This window comes from Hyposmocoma kahamanoa, unplaced genomic scaffold (assembly GCF_003589595.1).
Source record: "Hyposmocoma kahamanoa isolate Upper Pololo Valley unplaced genomic scaffold, ASM358959v1 63, whole genome shotgun sequence".
NCBI classification, from domain to species: Eukaryota; Metazoa; Arthropoda; class Insecta; order Lepidoptera; family Cosmopterigidae; genus Hyposmocoma; species Hyposmocoma kahamanoa.
The window spans coordinates 15,163,643-15,185,002 of NW_020653851.1; the positions used below are offsets into that span (position 1 = coordinate 15,163,643).

General features: G+C 36.7%; 2 protein-coding genes across 2 annotated transcripts in view; one reads left to right on the top strand and one right to left on the bottom strand.

Moving 5' to 3' along the window:
* Positions 1–3,534: 3,534 nt before the first annotated feature.
* On the bottom strand, positions 3,535–20,160 carry LOC113230411 (regulator of microtubule dynamics protein 1-like). The gene is made up of 5 exons (XM_026464325.1): positions 20,127–20,160; positions 10,015–10,128; positions 9,684–9,881; positions 8,889–9,140; positions 3,535–3,979 (listed from the first exon to the last, which is right to left on the bottom strand). Exons 2-5 carry the CDS (start codon positions 10,093–10,095, stop codon positions 3,629–3,631), a joined length of 882 nt encoding a protein of 293 aa, XP_026320110.1. The 5' UTR covers positions 10,096–10,128; positions 20,127–20,160; the 3' UTR covers positions 3,535–3,628.
* Positions 19,401–21,360, top strand: part of LOC113230409 (septin-7) — a 56,306-nt gene continuing 54,346 nt past the window's right edge. The window contains exon 1 of the mRNA XM_026464324.1: positions 19,401–19,536. Within this exon, the coding sequence (XP_026320109.1) occupies positions 19,524–19,536 (13 nt within the window). The 5' untranslated portion in view covers positions 19,401–19,523. The remainder of the gene's footprint in view (positions 19,537–21,360) is intronic.

A 21,360-nucleotide genomic window follows, 5' to 3' on the forward strand; every position in this document is an offset into this window, starting at 1 on the left:
GATATTGATTGTCAAATCACTCCTAGAATCATTTATATCCTAACACAAGTGAGGCAAAAATCAGTCATGTAGGCTAGTTTTAGTAGTAGGTTAATTTTCGGTTTTAGTGAATATTTATTTTTATTTTTTTTTTATTTATTTATTTATTTCAGGCAACTAGGACCCATAGATACATACCTTACAGACTAACATACATATAATATAACAATAATATAATAAAACAATAACAGAAATATTAAATAAATACCCTACGGACTAATCATAAATACAATATAACATGATAATATACATATAACACTATTTATTTACACGTATGTACTTCGACGTGTGACGCAACGTGGGTGTCCGGTAGCCGTCCTCGGAAACGCCGGTATATGACACCCTTCGGCCAAAAGTCTTCTCTCATGAAGGTCGACAGGTGTTGAGTTGGTACTCGCACCACAAATGAATTAAAATTCACATTGTGGCGCGACTCCAACCGCTCGACCCTCAGGTTTGCATTGGCCTTCACTCGCATGTACTCCACAATATCCGCAGACTTGGTGGAGTAATGAAGACGCGACACGTATAACAACGTCGTCGGTACCGCTGGACGCAATAAATGATTCGGGCCATTCAGGGCGGGGCGGGGTGCGGGGAAACGCGCGCGGCAACAGCGCCAGAGGTCGGTGACACATGCATGTGAGCCGACTCAAAACTGCTGAAAGAAGCATTTTGCGCCCCGCGACAAGTGTTCACGTTGCAGGCCTCAGGTGACCTACTTACCGAAGCCACACTACTAAGTAATACAACTTGGGCACGCAACTCACTGATGGTGTTGTCTGAGGCCTCCAACTTACACTGAACTTCAGCAAGGCTTGCTTTTAGGGACGTGATGTCCTTCAGCAGCCTGGTGACGTCGACGTGGTCGAACGTGACAGGGGGCAGCTTATGCAGCTCCTTCGCCACGAATGCAGACACGTCGTCTGGGTCGGTCTCCTTGAACAACGAAATGATGTCCTGGAGACTCTTCACTCCTCCATCTCTCCGACGAGACGGCATCTGTTCGGCTTTGCCAATAGTCCGGAAAAGCAGCGCCTTGCCACTGCAAATCTCTTCTTCTTTGAAATTTGACTTGCAGATCTGCACGATGCTGACTTCGTCCATGGTATCTATGGCGTGTTGTATAAACGCCAACAGTTCGTTGGCTATGAGTTGCTGAGAACCCATAGTCAATTACGTGCAGCGGCTATTGCCGAGCGTGTCGCGAATTATTATAATTCTTATTGTGCAGTGGAGCACGTCCGAATCCGAGCGGATTTTTTATATAAAAATACAAGTTGAAACGCGTTACTTCCTTGTGGAATGTGATGTTAGTATCTATTTTATGTTTGTCTGACGTATTTTTACACTCATTTACCACACATTTCGTCATTTTTAGCTAAAATTCTGGAGCTGTTCGCGGTGCAAGTTGACCTTGAGCACTGAAGGCCCGCCCGCTCGTGTAGGCCCTTTGGGAGCGCTTCACTTTGCCTCACTTAGCGTGTGCGGACTAGGTTTCTATGCGTTATTATGTTACTATTCTAAGCTTGGACCGTTCTTAGTTGGATTTAAATCTTAAGTGGCAAGCAACCTTAGACTATGGAAATTAATAACCTATAATATAAACAAAATATCAATATTATTTTTTATATCATATTCATAGATACTCTCAAAAAACTGTTTCCTGTGGAAATATTCTTTATCCCATTGGCAATGTTTCAGGGATGAACAACCTTTGGCTGTCCTTTAGTGTTTATTCGATTTTTTATTTTTATTTATGTTATGTATAAACACATACTTATAAGCAGAAGTGTGTGAATAAGTTATTGGTATAATATTAATACTTTATTAAATTATGACTTTTTTAATTAAGAATAATAAAATTAAAATAATAAATTGGAGCATTACCTACTAAATAGTGTTCATTACAATGAACTAAAAAATGATAAGTCAGTGTTAGTTCAATAGGGATGATCAGGGCGTCGGGTTCTATCACCACGATTTTCTTCATTCTAGCGGCTGTCATTATCGAATGTTTTCCATAATGTATTTTATGTCGTGTTGTCGAGTTTTTGTTTTTAAGCATTGAGTTTTCGTTCTGTTTTTTTTTGTTAAGATTTGATTTTACTCTCTTGTTACGTTTGTGTTTGCTTGCGTTCGTGTCAACATAACTACAAAGGAGGCAGAAAAAAGACCACGCCTTGCAATGTCCGTGACCTTACGTAACCGAGGTTATGGCAATGAATGTCTTCAACATGTCTACAAGCATACATTTCAAACCTGGTTACAAAAAGAATATTGGTCTTTGTGCTGGGGATATCTGAAAGAACCGTTCGAATAATACTTTGCCTGAGTAAAAAAAGTCAATATTTGACATGTTAGCTACTGATATCGAAAACAAAACATAGTTTCTGTTCCTAATATAAAGAATATTCTAAGATGTTTCTTTTGCGTAATTTTCTACGGGTCGTGACCCTTCTCATTTCCTCGTAATTTTTAATTGAAATATTTTATGACACAAAATTATTCTAAAAAGTTAAATTCTTCAACCTAAAAGGGTATTTTTCCATTATAATTATTAGTCAGAATAGAGTGGAACCCTTAGAATAATAACGCATAGAATGATAGTTTCATATCAAACGAACTGTTACAAGTGAGGCAAAAAGCAAATTCATGTAGGCTAGTTTTAGTAGTAGGTTAATTTTCGGTTTTCGTGAATATTTATATAAAAATACAAGTTGAAACGCGTTACTTCCTTGTGGAATGTGATGTTAGTATCTATTTTATGTTTGTCTGACGTATTTTTACACACATTTACCGCACATTTCGTCATTTTTAGCTAAAATTCTTGATCTGTTCGTGGTGCAAGTTGACCTTGAGCACTGAAGGCCCGCCCGCTCGTGTAGGCCCTTTGGGCGCGCTTCAATTTGCCTCACTTAGCGTGTGCGGACTAGGTTTCTATGCGTTATTATTCTAAGGTGGAACCGTATTCTGTAATGGCTATCGTTATTATTCGACAAATGACGTTGCCTTTTATTGTTAAAATACAAAATTGTTATTGAATTATTATTACTTTTAAAAATAACCTTATGAAATAATATTTTAAATGTAATTTAGATGGTATTTTATAAGTAATATGTTTGAAAAACAAATAAAACACATATATTTTCAAAATTTAAGCAACACATGATATCGTGGAATATCAAAACGCAAGACATTAAATTGCGTCAGCATGCTTTTTTTGCATTAGGTAGTTATCAAATGCGTTTTTTTGTTTTAATTTTCACGATTTTCAAAAATTATTTTCTCGAAAACCTTTGGCGTCAAAGTAAAACTGAAAATTTGTGGAGGAGTTCCTTTTCACTAGGTCTATCTCCAAAATTAATTTGAACACCCAAATCGACGTATTGTAAAGTTGAGCCGGCATTCCCAATAATTTAAAACACATTTTTAATTAAATAAGTAACTTAATTATTTTTATTGTGCCACTTAATCTTAATTACCTTGTAATAATAAATTCATAAAATTGTATATAACACTGTTTTTTTTAATAATTAACCAGCACCCATTCATTGTATTACAAAGGCTGCTACAGCTGAATCACTAATCATTTTAGTTTTTTTAGGAGTTCAGCAGCCTCTGTATTAGCCATATGGTCATCATTAGATTTTGCGGGATAGCTGGCAGCTAACCTGAGGTAATATTTGGCTTGATCTTCCTTTTTTAATTTCAAGTAACAGTTACCAAGTCTCAATAAATTGAGACTGTAAAATCTTGGTTGCACTGCCTCAGCTCTTAAAAAGTATTCTAAAGCGTCTTCATAACTTGAATAAGGAGGAGATGCAAAGAAAGCTTCAGCTACTTTTCTTTGATACCAGGACAATTCGGTAACTTGGTAGCACCATTCACCAAGCATGAAAAGGGTTGTTGCATCATTTGGATTGAGGGTAACTGCCAACTGGAACATCATTAAAAAATTAAGATATCAAATGAAATCCCCTTCGGTACAATTGATCCACTTTCACTATTCGTCTACTTTCCTGATCGGTCCACTTGTTTTTCCCATTTCGTCAACTTTCCTGCTTGATCTACTTTCCCGATCGATCTGCTTTCCCGATAGGTCTACTTTAATGATGCGCCTACTCAGATCTTAGTACAGAGTACTAAAAAAACCGACCTCAAAAGTTCGTGGAATTACATCTATTTGCCAAATTTTAAACACACCCTAGTTTAGTTAGTAGTTTTGAGGAATATTTTCGTTAAATTTAATGTGCCAACTACTGATGTACCCTCTTTCCAACAAAAAAAGTATCATCAAAATTGGTTCCCAAATGCCGTTGAGTTATCGCGTAGCATACATAAAAAAATACAACTGAACTTCCTCCTTTTTTGAAGTCGATTAAAAAACCAGTTTACTTGTTTTTGTTTTTACATCACTATCAAAAATATAAAAAATGTACTCCATGACAATCTGCAATTACAAACTGCCTTTGAAAATTTGTAAAACGAATTTTTCTTGTAAAATTTTATTAACTTACATAAAATTGTATTAACTTGTAAGGTGGACTATTTGGACAAGTGAACCGATCGGGAAAGTAGACGAAAAGGGAAATTGACGAAACTGGTAAAACGAGTGGACCGATCGGGAAAGTAGACGAATAGTGAAAGTGGGCCGATCGGGAAAGTGGACCATTTAGACAAGTGGACCGATTGGAAACGTAGACAAATAGTGAAAGTGGACCGATCGGGAAAGCAGACCGATTGTACCGAACGGATCAAAATCAAATCAGTTAAAGCCAGCGCAAAATACGAACTGCAAGGCAGAGGACTTTATTCAATGTATATTTTATTCTATTACAGAACGTTGCAATTTACTTTTTAATGAATGAATGAATGACACCATAAGAATGATGTAGTAGATTATGAAGTATTACCATGGGCGGAGGTTCACCGCTGGTTTGTCCACAAGCTGCAGAAGCAAAGTGGACATACCTTCGTGGTGGTGAGCCTCCCCGAGGAACAGGTCCCGGCTGTCCTGGGGCATGGCCGGCGCTTCACTTTCCAGTTAGGCACGGTCTACCTCAGGTTCAGATCCAAAAGGGGCCTGTACACGGATACGCCGCCTGAGAAGGCGGACATCAATAAACCACCGATGGTTGTCTCCCCGGAGCCCTCTACCTCCTCTGGCATCACCGGAGAAGGAAAGGAGCCCTCCCTGACCCCCGTCTCTGCGGACAGGTGCGTGTCGGGGATGGGAGACATCCGACTGAGCGAGAACGAAGACGAGGAGCTGCTGTCCACTGATGGCGGTTACCCCCTCGCTCAGTAAATCACAAATCATCCAATGCAACCTCCACCATAGCCAGGCCGCAACGGTTCAACTCCGGAAACGGTTCAACTCCGGAAACGGTTCAACTCCGGAAACGGTTCAACTCAGGAACCGTGGATCAGCGCCCGCGGCCAAATAAATGGACTCTCACAAATGAGAGGTAAGCTGAAATCAACTACCATCTCAGAAAAACCACGAACTTGCATATATTACTCTAATAATTTACATGTACAGCCACTAACAGAATTCTGTTTCAGAGACATGTGTGCCGTCAAGCTTTTAGCTGACACGGCCACGGGCCTGCCTGAAGTGGTGCTCGCCTCTGTCTATATGGCGGAGATTGATGTACCACCACCGCAGGAAATGGAACGGCTAATCAAATACTGCGAGCAGAGCGGCCAGCACATCGTCGTGGCCACTGACTCCAATGCCCACCATCCGTAGTGGGGCATGGAACTTGCTAATGACAGAGATAAGAACCTAACAGAATACTTATTCACAACTAACCTTCAAATCCTTAATAAAGGTACAGTACCAACCTTCGTAAATAAAAGATGCAGGACGATTATAGACCTAATCCTAGCGTCCGAAGGAGCTGTAAATCTTGTCCAAGACTGGCACGTGTCCGAAGAAGCATCCTTCTCGGACCACAGATGGATAAGATTCAACTTAGAAACAACAATCAAAGAACAACAACCGAAACGGAATACCCGAAAAACCGATCGTAAAATATACATTGACAAACTACACCACCACCGGGCAGACTGCACAGATAGAAACACAGGTTACAGAACTGACATCAAACATATTGAGCAGCTATAACTCCGCATGCCCACCGAGTGAATCTGCCCAGCGGCAAGGCCAACACTGGTGGGGGTCTGAGCTTGAGAGGCTACGAAGAAGGGTAAGGAGATGCTTCAATAGAGCAATGAACACATACGCGGATGAGGACTGGGAAAACTACAAGACGGTCAAATCCAAGCTAAAAAAGCGCATACGATTCAGGAGCACCGCGTCATGGCGAAGCTACTGCGGGAACATCACGTCTTGTGCACAAGCGAACAGAATAAGGAAAATCCTAGGCAACTCAAATTCAACTGAGCTAGGTTCACTACGCAAAATAGACAACACATACACAACTTCCCCTGCGGACACGGAGAGAACCCTACTGGAAGCACATTTCCCGGGATGAAGGTTCGTCCAAGACGAAAGGTGCGAAGAAATGAACTACAACACATCGATCCATAACTGGCGATACGCTGAACAAGTAGTAACATACGAAAAGACAAAATGGGCAGTAAACACCTTTGAACCGTACAAAGCTCCGGGCCAAGATGGAGTATTCCCCGCACTCATACAATGGGGCGGGGACACACTGGTCCAGCACCTGGTCAACATCTTTCAGGCCTGTCTAGCATTCAGCTATGTGCCCTACAGCTGGCGAGAGGTAAAAGTCATATTTATACCGAAACCAGGTAAAAACGACTACAATGGCGCGAAGTCCTTCAGACCAATCAGCCTCACATCGTTCTTTTTGAAAACATTAAAAAGGTTATGAGGGCAGAGAACTGAGGGATGGAGCGCTTAAGAACATACCACTACACGGAAACCAACATGCATACAGTCAAGGCAAATCCACTGAATCGGCCCTACATGCCGTCGTGGGCAAGATAGAAGTGGCCCTCAAAGACAAAGCAATCTGCCTAGGCACCTTTATCGACATTGAAGGAGCCTTCGATGAAACCAACTTCTCTAGCATACAATCAGCACTGAGGAGGCACGAAGTGGATGAAGTGCTCATCAGCTGGATTAGCAACATGCTAAAATTAAGAACAATAAAAACAACAGCAAATAAGACCCCATGGTCCATAGTAGCGAAGGGATCAAGGAGGGGTACTGTCGCCTCTGCTGTGGAACATGGTCGTAAATGACGTCATCATTAAACTGAACAAAGAACATTTCTATACAGTAGTGCTGATGACATAGCTATACTGGTAACAGGAAATTATGCCAATGTACTCTGCGACATTACACAAGCTGCACTCCGGATTGTGGAAAGATGGTGCAGGGCATATGAACTATCGGTAACCCCAACAAAGACGGAACTAGTAATGTTTACAAACAAAAGACTACTGGATAACTACCTACTACCCAAACTCTTCAGTACAGAACTACAGATATCAACCGAAGTCAAGTACTTGGGAGTAATACTGGACAACAAGTTGAAATGGAACAAGCATCTGGACAACAAAATTAAAAATGCCACTATCACCTTCTGGCAGTGCCATAGAATGGTAGGTAAACAATGGGGACTCTCACCCAAAATAACACTATGGCTCTACACAGCGGTGATAAGACCCATGATCAGTTACGGCGCGATAGTATGGTGGCCACGAACTAAACTGACGACCGCAACCGACAAGCGGGAAAAATTCCAAAGACTCGCTTGCATGGCAACGACCGGCTGCATGAGGACAACTCCGACTGCGGCCCCTCCTAATGTTCATCAGACAGGAAGCGGCGTCAACAGCAGTGCGTCTAAACAGAGCCGGCCTTTGGAAGCACATGAGGAACACACACATACAGAAATCCTTTATAAGATAGTCAATGAGGAACCGCTACTGGTTGTGGATAGGATCCCAAAACAATACATCCTCGACAAAAAATACATGATACAATTGTTTGAAGATCCAAATGAAGGACTGAACCCCAGAGAGGGCCGCGTCTTCACTGATGGATCTAAAACAAATTCAGGAACAGGTACTGGGGTATTCTCAGAAGACCTTAATATCAGGATATCAACACCGCTTGGTGACCACAACACAGTACTCCAGGCTGAATGCATGGGCATCAAGTTGGCGGCAGAAGAAATCATAGCGAGAAGAGTAAAGAACCACTCCATTCGAATACTCTCTGACAGTATGTCAGTACTTCAAGCACTGAACAGCTATGACATAAACTCAGGCCTCATTTATGAAAGCACTCATGGAGGTATGTATACAAAACCACTTAACTCTACAGTGGATTAAAGGACACAGCGGCTCACGTGGCAATGACGCAGCAGATGAGCTAGCCAGAAAAGGGTCAGAGATGGACGCAGTAGGACCAGAACCCATAGTGTCCCTCCCCTACCAATGGTCCAGAACAACTATACACAAAGATATAAAAACTACACATAATAATACATGGACCACCCTTACGGTTTGTAGACAGGCGAGGGAAGTACTCCAATGCTCAATGCCAGTCTATCATGAATATTAATTAAACCCAACAGGCAAGAGCTTCGCACTTCGCACGGCTGCGCACATTCTACTACAGTGCTCTGGAGTGGCCAACTACAGGGCAAAGTACCTTGGAGTGCCAAGGTCGCTCCTCGAAGTCTTCAGCAAACCGAGGAGGCTGCTGAGATTTCTGGAGGAGCTTGGGTGGCACGAGTAGGACCCTGCACCCACTACACGCAAAATAGGCGCAGCCACCAGCCCGTTACACCAAGTACCAAGTAAGAAGTATTACCATTTACCATTAGTGTTTAACTCACATCCATATGTTTCTTAACATTTTCCAACTGTCTTATTCTTTCCTTCATTCCTTCCTTTGAACTTTTTGAGTCCAGAAGCAAGGCATACCACTTTTGAACAGCGTAATGGTCCCAGTTATTTTGTAAAAGTGAAGCTATAATACTGTAGGCTTCAAGTATAAAGTTGTTTTGTGTAGCTTTGTCATATTTTGGTTCTTTAGCCATGTTGTATAACACTCGACAAATGCGCCATTCTACTTCAACATCAGATTCCTGAAATAGAATGATAATAAATTTTCAATTAATTAATAATATGTCCTTATTATTAGAGATCTGAAGAATATATGTAGCTAAACTTCAATCCTGTAATACACATAAGTGTAGATAATACCTCCGTCTGAAATTGTGGAATTAATGTAGGTAATGTACATTTGGTTTATAATTTATGTGTAGACAATTATTTGTCAATTAATTTATGACTATGTGTATTTAGAAGAAAAAAATTATAATTGAAGTAAAATAATAACTATTTTATTCTTCTTTTTCGTTTTACTTTTAAATTTTCTTTACGCATTATTCAGTCTAAGTACAGGGTCAAGAGCATGTCAAGCTTTACACTTATGACTTAAATGCAACTCCATACCGCTTTTGATAAGAACGGTCCAAAGTACAAAGTGTCAAGCTTGGTGTGCTCTTGACTGTACATTGCTTGAAATTAAGGTAAATGTACATATTGTCTATTCCGATCTTAGCTCATTACTGACACTTATTTTTTGTTAATTTTAATTAATTTATCCTGACAGTAAATCAGCTCACATTAGCTTCTTGTACATGTAAAAGCAGTTTATAACATTCTTCATAATGTCCATCATCAAATAAGTTGTCTGCTGTTTGTATAGATGTATTCTTTTCTTCAGAGACAGCTACAGTCGGGCTGCTTTTTTTTAAAGGCCAAAGAAATGCAAGTCCAGTACCAAAATAGATATTTGAATTAATAAGTCGCACAGTTTGAAACTGAAATTGAGAAAAGTAAAAAATTTAAATAAATGAATTGTTTGTAAATATCTCATATAAGCAATTATATCAAAGTTCATGTTATTTTTAATGGCTTAAGTTTTGTAAGAGTTCTTGGTTAATTTTTACTTACTCTTGGGATGTTTGTCACGTAAGTCTTCCGACTGTAATTTGTCACTAGTCTAAAAACTCTGAAATATCTGTTAACATTCATACTGTTTTCTTGGTGCACAACGGTATCTATGCACTAGTGGTAAGGTAATACAAACAAAAACGTTACAAAATACACTCGACTACAAACTCAGGATTCAAGTTTGTATACAAAGAATTTATTAAACTCTCATTGATGGAAAGGACAAGCACAGGAACAAAGGTATCATACTTAGTAACTTTCTCTTTAGTTTGTTTGAGTACATAAAAATTAGCTAATAGTCAGTGTCCGTTTAGAAGAACTATACTATATCTCTCATTGATGGAAATTTGGAAATGTTTGGTGGTATCTTGTATCACTTCACTTTTTATTTCTTCTCGTCCAAAAAAAGTCTAGCTAAGGTTCAATGACGATGCGCTGAGGTTTTATATGTTTTATGGTTTTTATTACTACATATTTCTAATTTGTGGTTTTTGTTATAGTGTACCTAACCTAATCCGTCACCGTCAAGTAGGAACTAGTGGGAACTAGTCTTTTCTTTTATTTTTTTCCATCCTCTAAGGAACTAGTAAAAGGCAAAGAGGATCTAATCACTACGTGTAGAGGGTAAACAAACATCTAGAGCAGCCTTTCCCAAAGTGGGCGATAACGAGTAAGAGACCCAGAAAAAAAAAATGGGGGCGTTGTGTAGAGGCTTAGGGAAAGATTTGTAATTTCATCTAGGAAAACTTTAGACACCGACTGAGCTCTCGACTCTCGACTGCAACTTGTGAACATCAACTAATTTTAATTAAGAGATTGCTCAAAGTAACTCGGTTCGACATTTCTCTCCGTGTAGTTTATATATCTGTCCTGTTTTATTTATAAAATAAAAATCATGTCAATCCGTTTCGAAATGAAAATAGATTATAGAGAATTTCGCATTTTAATAGTTATTAGTATTCCTAGATAGGTAATTTTCGTAGATAATAGACCGCAGTGGGCGTCGTACGGCTGAATGATGATGAATAGACCGCGGGCAATCACGTCTTAACAAGTTTTTGTTAAATAACCTGATTTGTGCATTCCTGTATCAATCGGTTGGTTCATAGAATACTTGTTCTTACTTGTTGAGTACGATTGAGCGTCGAATGAGATAGACGAGTTTATGCATGTTTGTCTTATTCCTATCGGTGCGTGCTGCTTATGCAATCCTATATAAACAACGTAATATTTATTTTATTTTCATTTGCGGTTTCGCGCATAATAGATAAGCAGTACTTACGTATTTCTCAAAACAAAACAATGTCGTAAGTAAAAAGAAGAGATGGCAATACTGTGCGGAATATATTAAATTCGGATTCATTGAAAATCCCCAAACCCATCGTAGCCTTTGTGCCTTCTATGTCTAAAAACATTTTCGAATGAAGCAATGAAGCCTTCAAGACTGCAAGATCATTTGAATAAAATGCATCCAGATAAGAAAGACAAGAATGTAGCATATTTTCAAGACCCAGAGAAGAAGCATAATACTCAGCCAAGTGTAGCAAAACTCTTTTCGCCGGCTGCTAAGCAAGATGACGACCGACGTCGAACTTCGTACAATATCTCTTTGTTAATTGCTCAAAAAGGCAAACCACACAACATCGGAGAAGAGATAATTTTGCCAGCAATAAAGGAAGTAGTAACTACTGTGCTTCATAAACCGGCCGCAGATATTATCCGAAAAATACCTTTGAGTAATAATTCTGTGCAAAGACGACTGATGAAATGGCTGAAAACATTGAAGAATCATTGTGCAATCATCTGAGGGCTAGTCAATTCTCAATTCAGCTCGATGAGTCCACTTTACCAACTAATGAAGCATTGTTGCTGTCTTATATGAGGTTTATTAAAGATGAGAAAATATGCGAAAAACTATTGTTTGCTAGAAATTTAGAGACCGATACAAAAGGCGAAGCCATATTCAATACATTGGAAAAGTTTTGTGATGAGAAAGAGATTCCCTTGAAAAATATTATAACAGTTGCTTCTGATGGCGCTCCGGCTATGACAGGGTGCCATAAAGACTTCATAGCGTACTTAAAAAATAAAATTCCAGATGTCCTTGCTGTACATTGCGTTATTCATATACAACATTTGGTTGCTAGAAATTTAAGTGAACGACTATTTCAATCACTGCAATATGTCATCAAAGCAGTCACTAAAATCCGTAACAGCTCTTTGAATGATAGATTATTTCATCAGCTTTGTGTTACTAATGACGAAGATTTCAACCGTTTGTTGTTTCATACTGAAGTTCGTTGGCTATCAAGAGGCAATTGACTGACGCGATTTTACACCCTGTTTGACTCTGTGGTAGAGTTCGTGGAAACTAAAGATACAGAATTCCGCAACAAGCTCTTTACATCAAAGAATGATATAGCTTACATGACAGACCTGTATAAATTGTTCAACGACATGAATCTCCAACAGCAAGGCGATGAACTAAATTTAATTAAAACAAAAAATGTCGTTGTTGCTTTCGCAGCCAAACTGCTTCTCACGAAAAGAATGTGGGCAGACGTGAGTTTCACAATTTTCCGAATTTATCAGTATCCTGCAGTAATGACGACTTGTTTGCGGACTGCCAACATTTGGAAAACCTCCACATTGACTTCACCGAACGATACCAGGACATTTTGAACTTGGAAATACCAGACTGGGTGTTGGATCCGTTTTCAAATGTCAACACAGCAATATCACCTCAGCTGAAAGAAGAAACTTACAGAATTGACAACGAACAAGGAAATAAAAATCAAGTTCAAAAATGGCTACCAAGAATTTTGGCTACAAAAACAGATCCCGCAATTGTACCCTGGATTGTGGTCAATCGTTCTACGATTCTTGATAGCATTCCCGTCGTTATATTTGTGTGAACGTGGTTTTAGTGCTATGACTACGCTGCTTACTAAAAAGAGAAATCGTTTGCATGTTACCGAACGTGGTAACTTGCGGCTGTTCTTAAGTAAATTGGAACCTGATATCAACAAACTTATTAAACAGCATTCTTCTTTCACATTAGTTTTTATATTAGAATCGATTATATTTTTTTATTTTGAATAAAAGATACTCTGTCTGAATACTATAAAGTTGCGTTTTAATAATCATTCTCATTGGCAGGTGTAGCCCGTAATAGTTAACTTGAGATCTGAGCGCCGTTGTGTACTACCTAATGCGCTCATGTTGAGACATGAGCAGTTAACTCTTGCGGGTTATAGTAAGTCTCATTTAGAATGAATGTTTAATCTCCGCTAATATAGCTCACAATAATTAATTTAATTTGAAGTTATAGTGGTTTTTAAGTAGGTGAAAAAATGGGGGCGCTAAATAATAATTTATTCTCAAAGTGGGCAGTAGACAAAGTAAGTTTGGGAACCCCTGTATTGATCAGTTTTAAAAAAGAATTCCTAATGGCTTTATTTTTTTAGATCATTTGTTCTACTCAGTTTTGTACGTCAATGTACTCAGTTGACGATTTAATGAAAAATAAAGACTAATTAATCGATGGGTACTTTTCTTTACAATTATTTATTTATCTAATCTAATTAAATTATGAATGACATCCACTTTTTCACAATTAATTTAATTTGAGCTAAGAATTTGGTAATGCATTGTTTATTATTATTTTGCATGCCTTTGTTTAAGGCTGAATAGGATTACGTTCTAATTAAATTTTATCATCAACATTATAATGTACCCTACCCTATCCAAAGCACAGATTTATATATTTCATAAACTGGATCGCGCACTTCGATATATCAATATTAGAAATTTACACCTTATTGAGTTATGTTAAGGTTTATTTAAGTAAAAGTAAAAAACCGAGACATGTGAGATAGCTCGAAGTAGTGGTCCTGTCCTTGTTTAACAAGTTGCCAACGCCAAATAAGATCACTGCTATGTAGTGTCTAGTCTATTAACTTTTTTAAATTTTGGTTAAATAAAATTAGCTTAAGGGTAATATGCTTTTACTGTAATAATACAATATATATATTAACAATGAAACCTTCTATTATGAAAAGGCATATCAAAAAGTATATCAATTTGTATTATGAAATAATATTAGTAGTTTTGGTCGTCCATAAGCGGCCACATTTCCTGTAAAAATTAAAAAGTTAAAAACAATATGGCTAGCTATACATGAATGGAACTTATCATCCTAATAATGCCGCGTTCTCACATTCGTGCGATAGGCGATGCGAATAGCGATGCGATGCACGATACGCATATGTAAACGGTCCATGGAATTAATAAGTACTTCGTACAACTGGAAAGCTCACTGCAATTATTTTGACATATCAAAATGAACTTTAAATGAATAGCAATAAAATACTTTTTAAATAACCAATATCTCCTTAGAGATCTGAGCTCAAGTGAGACATCTTCTTTCTTGGTGTGTCCCTTTCGCACAATTGCCATGTGAGATATTTGATACAATACGGTAGTTGACTATAAAAAAAAATTGGCATAAAAACAATACGTCATTTTGTCCATGAATATTATAAGATGTTTGTAAATAATACCATACCAACTATGAATGCAATAGGTCGCAAATAAATCAAAGTCTTTATATTATTTCACGATATTTAAATATTATTGGAAAGTTTTATTTGTTTTACATTAGGCAACACTAAAATAATATGGCGTCATCTCTTTGTTGTCATTGAGCCATTTTCTTTCAAATATGTCCAATGATATCCATGTAAGAATTGTTACACTAGTCAGAAAGAGACGGACCAAGATTTATGACATCTCGCTCGGCGCACGCTTCAATACACAGTAAGCCTTCCAGTTGTACGAAGTACTTATTAATTCCATGAAACGGTCACTTCCACAGATTACTATATGTCACTTCGCTATAGCGAAGTTAGGCACGAGTAGTATCGCGAAGTTAGATACGACAGGCGACGCGAAGTTACTTTTTTTGTCTTATTTCCTGGCACTCTGGAATCCAGCTTTGGCCACATGCAATTTCGATTGAGTTGCCAATTTTTAATAATTCTTCCAATACTTTCTTCCTTCTTGAGACTTCAGGATATCATTGTTGTTGTGGAACTTTGATGTGGGGTTTTGGATATTAATAGGAATTTAAAAACGGGGAAAGGAAATCGCGGCATAATAATAAAAGCAAACGGAATTTTGGTACGGTGATTAACAAGATAGTGTAGGTAGTATATTATAGGTAAATTTAAGCAATGAAGGATGGAAATTATGAAATGGAAATGAGATGGTAATAGCTGAAAATAATGTTAAATGGATAAATAATAATCTAAATTTTAATAACATTGTTCCTTATGAACTGAGCCAATGCATTATAAACAGTTATTCCCAGTGTTGACACTGTAACCAGTTTTTAGCTATATAGATTTATTCAGATTTACGAAATTATTAGGTACAAAACAAAATATTTGATAGTTACATCTTTTAGCTCTTTAAGTAAGAAAAGTAAAAAGTTGGAAAAAAAAAACGAAAATAAAGCTTAACCTTCAATATCACAAGATGATAATGATTTGATTGATATTGATGATAATTATTTTTTCGATTTATAATTTGTAAAATTAAGAAAAATATGTACATATTTAAAAACGCAATCCCATAATTATATTTTCGTTCAGCCACTTTAGGGAATTTTACCCAGAATCAATTTCTTGGAATCTAGCAACTTTTTTACTTAAAGTTTAACTACTTCCTCCTTGGGCAACGTGGCAACACTACTTATTCAAAACGTTGACAACCAATGTGAGCTACTACAATTTCTTGAAAACAAGTCTCTATACACTATATATACAGATGGTTCAAAGACTGAAGATACTGCAACTTCGGCATTTTATGACCCACAGGTTAAATTATGTAAATGCTTCAAGATTACCAACTATTGTAGTATTTTTCACAGCGGAGTGTTGTGCTATTTTCCAAGCATTACTTTATATAAATATTCTCGAAGTTGTTAATATAATTATCTTTACTGATTCTCAAAGTGTATTGGCTGCACTCATTAACAAACAATATAAATATAATTTGTGTTATATAGTATATAATATGAAACAATTGCTACATGACATGTATAGTAGAGGTAAAAATATAACATATAAGGCTGGTACCTTCACATTCTGGTATTACTGGGAATGAACAAGCTGATGGAGCTGCACGAAGAACAGCAGATGAAGAACATTCCTCTTGGTTGAAAGTACCTTACACTGACTTCCACGCCCAGTTCATGTTGTCACTGAAGTTCTTATGGATGGAATATTGGAGGAAAGCGACTGAAATAAAAGCTAAGTGGTCCACCAGCCTACAAATGAGCCCGCCCGCTGAACCTTGGTGGAATAAAACGAATCTAGATTCACGGAAGCAGATAACTGCCATCAATAGAATGAGATTTGGCCACTGCAGAATTCCTGCTCACCTAAAGAGATTGGGAACCTTCAAAATGATAAATGTACCGAACCTTGTACCGAAGAAACAATCGACTTACAACATATCATTTTCACCTGTGTTCAATACCGTTTTCATCGTCTAATACTTGTGGCAGAAATAAAGGACCTTTGTGTAGATGACAGTGATATTCCAAAAAACGTTCAATCGTTACTCTCAAGAAAAAACTTATTTAAACCAATATGTAACTTTATATCTAACACTGTGAACGAAATTTAAAGTGTTTTCGTTTTACTTTCTAAGTGTTATATTTTCGTTATGAAAGTGATTATTTTGACGATTGGCTTAACAGGCAAAATACCCAGAGCCGTGAAAACCAATAAAAAAGTCCCTTTTTTTATTAATGGTTTTGACTTAGATACGAGTCCTTTGAGTCTTGTCTTCGTTTAATTATCGGATACTCAGTAATATTCCATTGTAGTTCTAATAGAATGTTTTCTATTTCTCTTAAATAACTTAGTTCACTTATTCGGTTTTTTTACATAGTCTTTTAAGCGGCGGTAGTCAATATTTATGTTTTCATTTTCACATAGATCATATCACTTTGAACAAAAACTTTGAGTTCGTAATTAGTGAAATTTTCAGGATAAAGTCTTTTGTAATTAGGTTTCAATTATGGAATATAGTTCTAACTTTCTTCATCGCTATTTCTTTTTTCGTTTTTTTCTTCATAATATACTTAAAATAAAATTAATAATCTTTGTAAACACTGTAGTCGAGTTGCGGACACCAGCCCGTTACACCAAGTACCAAGTACCAAACACTGTAGTTGTAACTTCAAAAGCCTGCCATTTCCTTATTCGTCCCGCTTCAGATAAACCACAGAGTTTTGTTTTGTTTGTGTTTTTATATAAATAAGCTGCTAGCGATAATACGCAGGTACAAAATGGATTGGAGTAATGCGTGGGTCTTTTATTTTCTAGAACCATATGTATGAAACTGAAGAACTCATTTGAAACCCAAAACATCCAAACCACAAAATTAAACACAAAGTTAACGATGCATGGAACCGTATTAATATTATAAAATTACCAGTCAATGAGTTGAAAGCGAAGAAGTTAATGGCAAATTTTCGTGCGTATGTTCGTAAGAGAAAAACAATCTATAATTTCGGGTATGGGGGTGGAAGATGTATATGACCTATATGGTTCGTATATACCGAAATGAAAAATTTCTTGTGATCAGTGTATGGCTGCGAATGCACAATAGACACTGAAGATAATGTAAGTATTTTTATACCATTGTATATACGTAGGTGTCGCGTGCAATGAAATGTAAACGTTTGTTAATTTTCGAATATATGTAATATATATAATAATATTACATATATATAATATACATACTTTATGTATATTAGATATTCCAAAACCAAGTACCTACTTTGTGTTGTGTTCAAAAATATGTAGTAAGTAATCATGTCATGGACTTTTTTTAAAAGTTTACTTTTATTTCAGAAAAAGTAAACAACCAGTGATAAATTTGCACTCGGTGTTTTATAATACTAACTTACACCTTACTGGGTTATGTTAAGGTTTATTTTAAATAAAAGTAAAATACCGAGCTACGTGAGATAGCTCGAAGTAGTGGTATGTCCTTGTCTAACAAGTTGTCAAGGCTAAATAAAATCATCTTAGGTGTAGTAGTGTAGTGTCTAGAGTATTAACTTTTTTCATTTTGGTCATTGACCTACCAACTTTTGGTTAAATAAAATAAGCTTAAAGATAATATGCTTTTACTGTAATAATACAAAATTTATATCAACAATGAAACCTTTTATTATGAAGTAGCATATCAAATAAGTATACTAATTTGAATTACGAAATAATATTAGTAGTTTTGGTCTTCCATAAGCGGCCACATTTTCTGTAAAAATTAAAAACTTAAAAACAATATGCCTGGCTGAAACATGAATGAAGGAGACGCATTACTAAGTGCGCGGTCCAGTTTAATATACAAGGCCGTGATAATTACACCGTTTGTGTGTTGTCCGAGAATTTACAATAACCTTTTGTTGTATACATTATTATGAAAATGCATTGTATAAATATTTACGAAAATAACATGGATACATGCCATGAAATACCAAGAGTTTATATTTACCATTGATTGTAGTTTGTATACTTTTCTCTCAAAAAAAGCACACCTTTAAAAACAAACTCGTGTCCTTTGACTCGTGCTCGAAATACCGCTCACGACGCGATCGCACGAGTGGCGATGCGATGCACGACGGGAATAGCGAAGTGAGTTTACACATGCGTGTCGTGCATCGCATCGCCTATCGCACGAATGTGTGAACGCGTTTCAACCTCTCGACACGATTGTTTCGACGAAACATTCGTCGAAACAATCGACGATAGTGTAAACGCGGTGTAACACCCTACTTTGAAGCCTCTCACTCGGCTCGTTTTTTAAACTAGTCCGTGATCCAAGAAATCGCCGTGTGTAACCACTCTTATTAGTTTGTGGTCTTGCTCTTATTAAAGACAAGAAAAGGAGAAACAAAAAGAGACGCATTACTAATTGGAAGCCTCTCACTCGGATCGTTTTATAAACATAATGCGCGGTCCAGTTTAATAATATACAACTTACAAGTCCGTCATCCAAAGCGAATAAGGAATTTGAATTAGAAATCGCCGTGTGTAACCACTCTTATTAGTTTGTGATCTTGCTCTTATTAAAGACAAGAGAAAGAGAAACAAATTCTGTATTGCCATATTTTCCGTCCCGACAATCGCTAATAGTTTTTAAAAGGGAAAAAATATAACTGCAATAATTTTCTTAAATGTTGTATATATTTATCAATTTCTATGAATTTTATTTATAAACACATTTGTTAAGAATTATTAATTTTCTACAAACAGTTTTACAGATTCACAGTGTTGTTAGGTTAAATATTGGCAAGAACGCTCAAAAATCAATTTCTCCCCGGTCCAACCAAGGGCGGGTGAGATTGTTGACAGTTTGGTGTAGTGATAAAATTGGTGTTTCAAGATCATGTTTTTAGTTTGAAAACAGTTTTATCGGCTTTTTCCATTATGCAGAGATCAGGTAATATTACCTTTCTTACTTGCGACCTCATTTATTGTGCGTGTTATTAGACGCTTAGTTCGCGCCAACCGCCTATAATTTCATGTTGATTTGAAGCTGTTTCGTTAATATTTTTTGAACTACAGTGATTTCGTTGAGACGTCTCGACATCGGCAAATGTTAAAGATTTATAGTTTTGTGCCATTAAAACATGCTTTTATTAATAATAATAATAATAATACATTCGACATAGACGCCGAATTATAGATCTGTCGAGAATCACTTCTGCAGATTATTCATTGCATTCTTAGAGGATGGAAAATTACATTATAGAAGTAATGAAAGTTTATGCCATTAAAATTTAAAATTGGTAACCTAAGTTTTCAAATGAATTATTAATTGCTACTTGATTCAAATTGGTTTACCTAGAGTTTAAATTTGAAATATAAATAAAATGAAAGTACTCAACTGAGTAGAAGAAGTCTTGGCCATAGTGAGTGAGGCATCTATCTGTATATATCTCTCAGGTGGATGTACTTTTTTGCACTTGTATTTATTTATTATGTATTTTATTTTTTATAATACTAAGTTATGGGACAAACAAAGCGTGCACTTGGTGGTAAGCAGCACCCTTGTCCGTAAGAGTTGCAGTGCCACTTAGCACTTTAAGTCACAAAGATCTGAGGGACACTGCCACTGTGCCGTATTGTAAGACTTTACAACTTTATAACTTTATTACATTGTAATTCATTATAATGTGTTCATAAACTTGATAGCATTTATATTTTAATGTGGATGATTAAGCATTACAATACATTTCTCAATAACAAAGATAACCTAGTTTGACAATATACATCATTAATACCTGGGTCATTCCAGTGAAAATGACACTGCAGTTCAAAAAAATAAATTACACAATTTGGTTTTAATTGTATGACTAGAATACGCCCAATAAATCAAGTCAGTAGAAATCTATTTGCTGAAATTCTTATCTCAATTGCACAACTACTTATGAGTGAACACAGCTTGCGAAAATAACGTTAAATGTTTTAAAATTCTATATAATTTATTATATAGAATTTAAAAACTGCAACTTAAATTTTAAAAAAAGGTAAAAGTAATACAAACAAAACCAATAAATACAAGTTAACAAGGGTCTTGGACAGCATCAAACTAGATGGCGAAAAAAAAAAAAAATTAATTAAGGTTTAACATAATACTAATGCGAAATTTGTGACAAGTTTGTACAAACATGACTGTGTTTATTATATAGTCTGCAGAGCCTTGGGATACAGGAATTAAAGCCCAGAACAGTCTTACGGAATGGTGGCATTAAAGGAGCAATAGCAAACCTAGGGTATCTGGAGGGAATTTTGAAGTTAAATTTAGCTAACAGTTGTGGACAGTCTATGTACGTACACAAAACCTTATAAAGAAATATTAAGTCCATTAATTCCCCCCTCTGCAAGCAATGACATTTTAAAATGCACAAGTCTATCAGAATACGACTGCAACTTTCTGGCCAACCCCACTGAGTACCCTAAGTGCCAGAGAAATCCCTTTTGTATTAGCTCAAGCCTCAACATGTGATTTGCGTAATGAGGGTGCTAAACCAGGCTAGAATATTCCATTATACTGCGAACTAGGCTTTTATAAAGAAGTAGTTTTGTAGCAGGAGAGCGGAATACCTCTCCGTTCCTTATGACAATTTTTAAATCTTTTGAATATTGTACAATTGTTGTATTTTTAACCGACTTCAAAAAAGGATGAGGTTCTCAATTCGACTGTTTTTTTTTGTATGTATGTTACGTGATAACTCCGGTATTTATGAACCAATTATCATGA

Coding starts and splice junctions, on each gene's coding strand:
- LOC113230411 (XM_026464325.1), bottom strand. CDS start 10,095: ATGAATGTTAACAGATATTTCAGAGTTTTTAGACTAGTGACAAATTAC. Junction 9,141..9,683: donor TACATGTACAAGAAGCTAAT/GTGAGCTGATTT, acceptor ATTCTATTTCAG/GAATCTGATGTTGAAGTAGA. Junction 3,980..8,888: donor ATGTTAAGAAACATATGGAT/GTGAGTTAAACA, acceptor ATGATGTTCCAG/TTGGCAGTTACCCTCAATCC.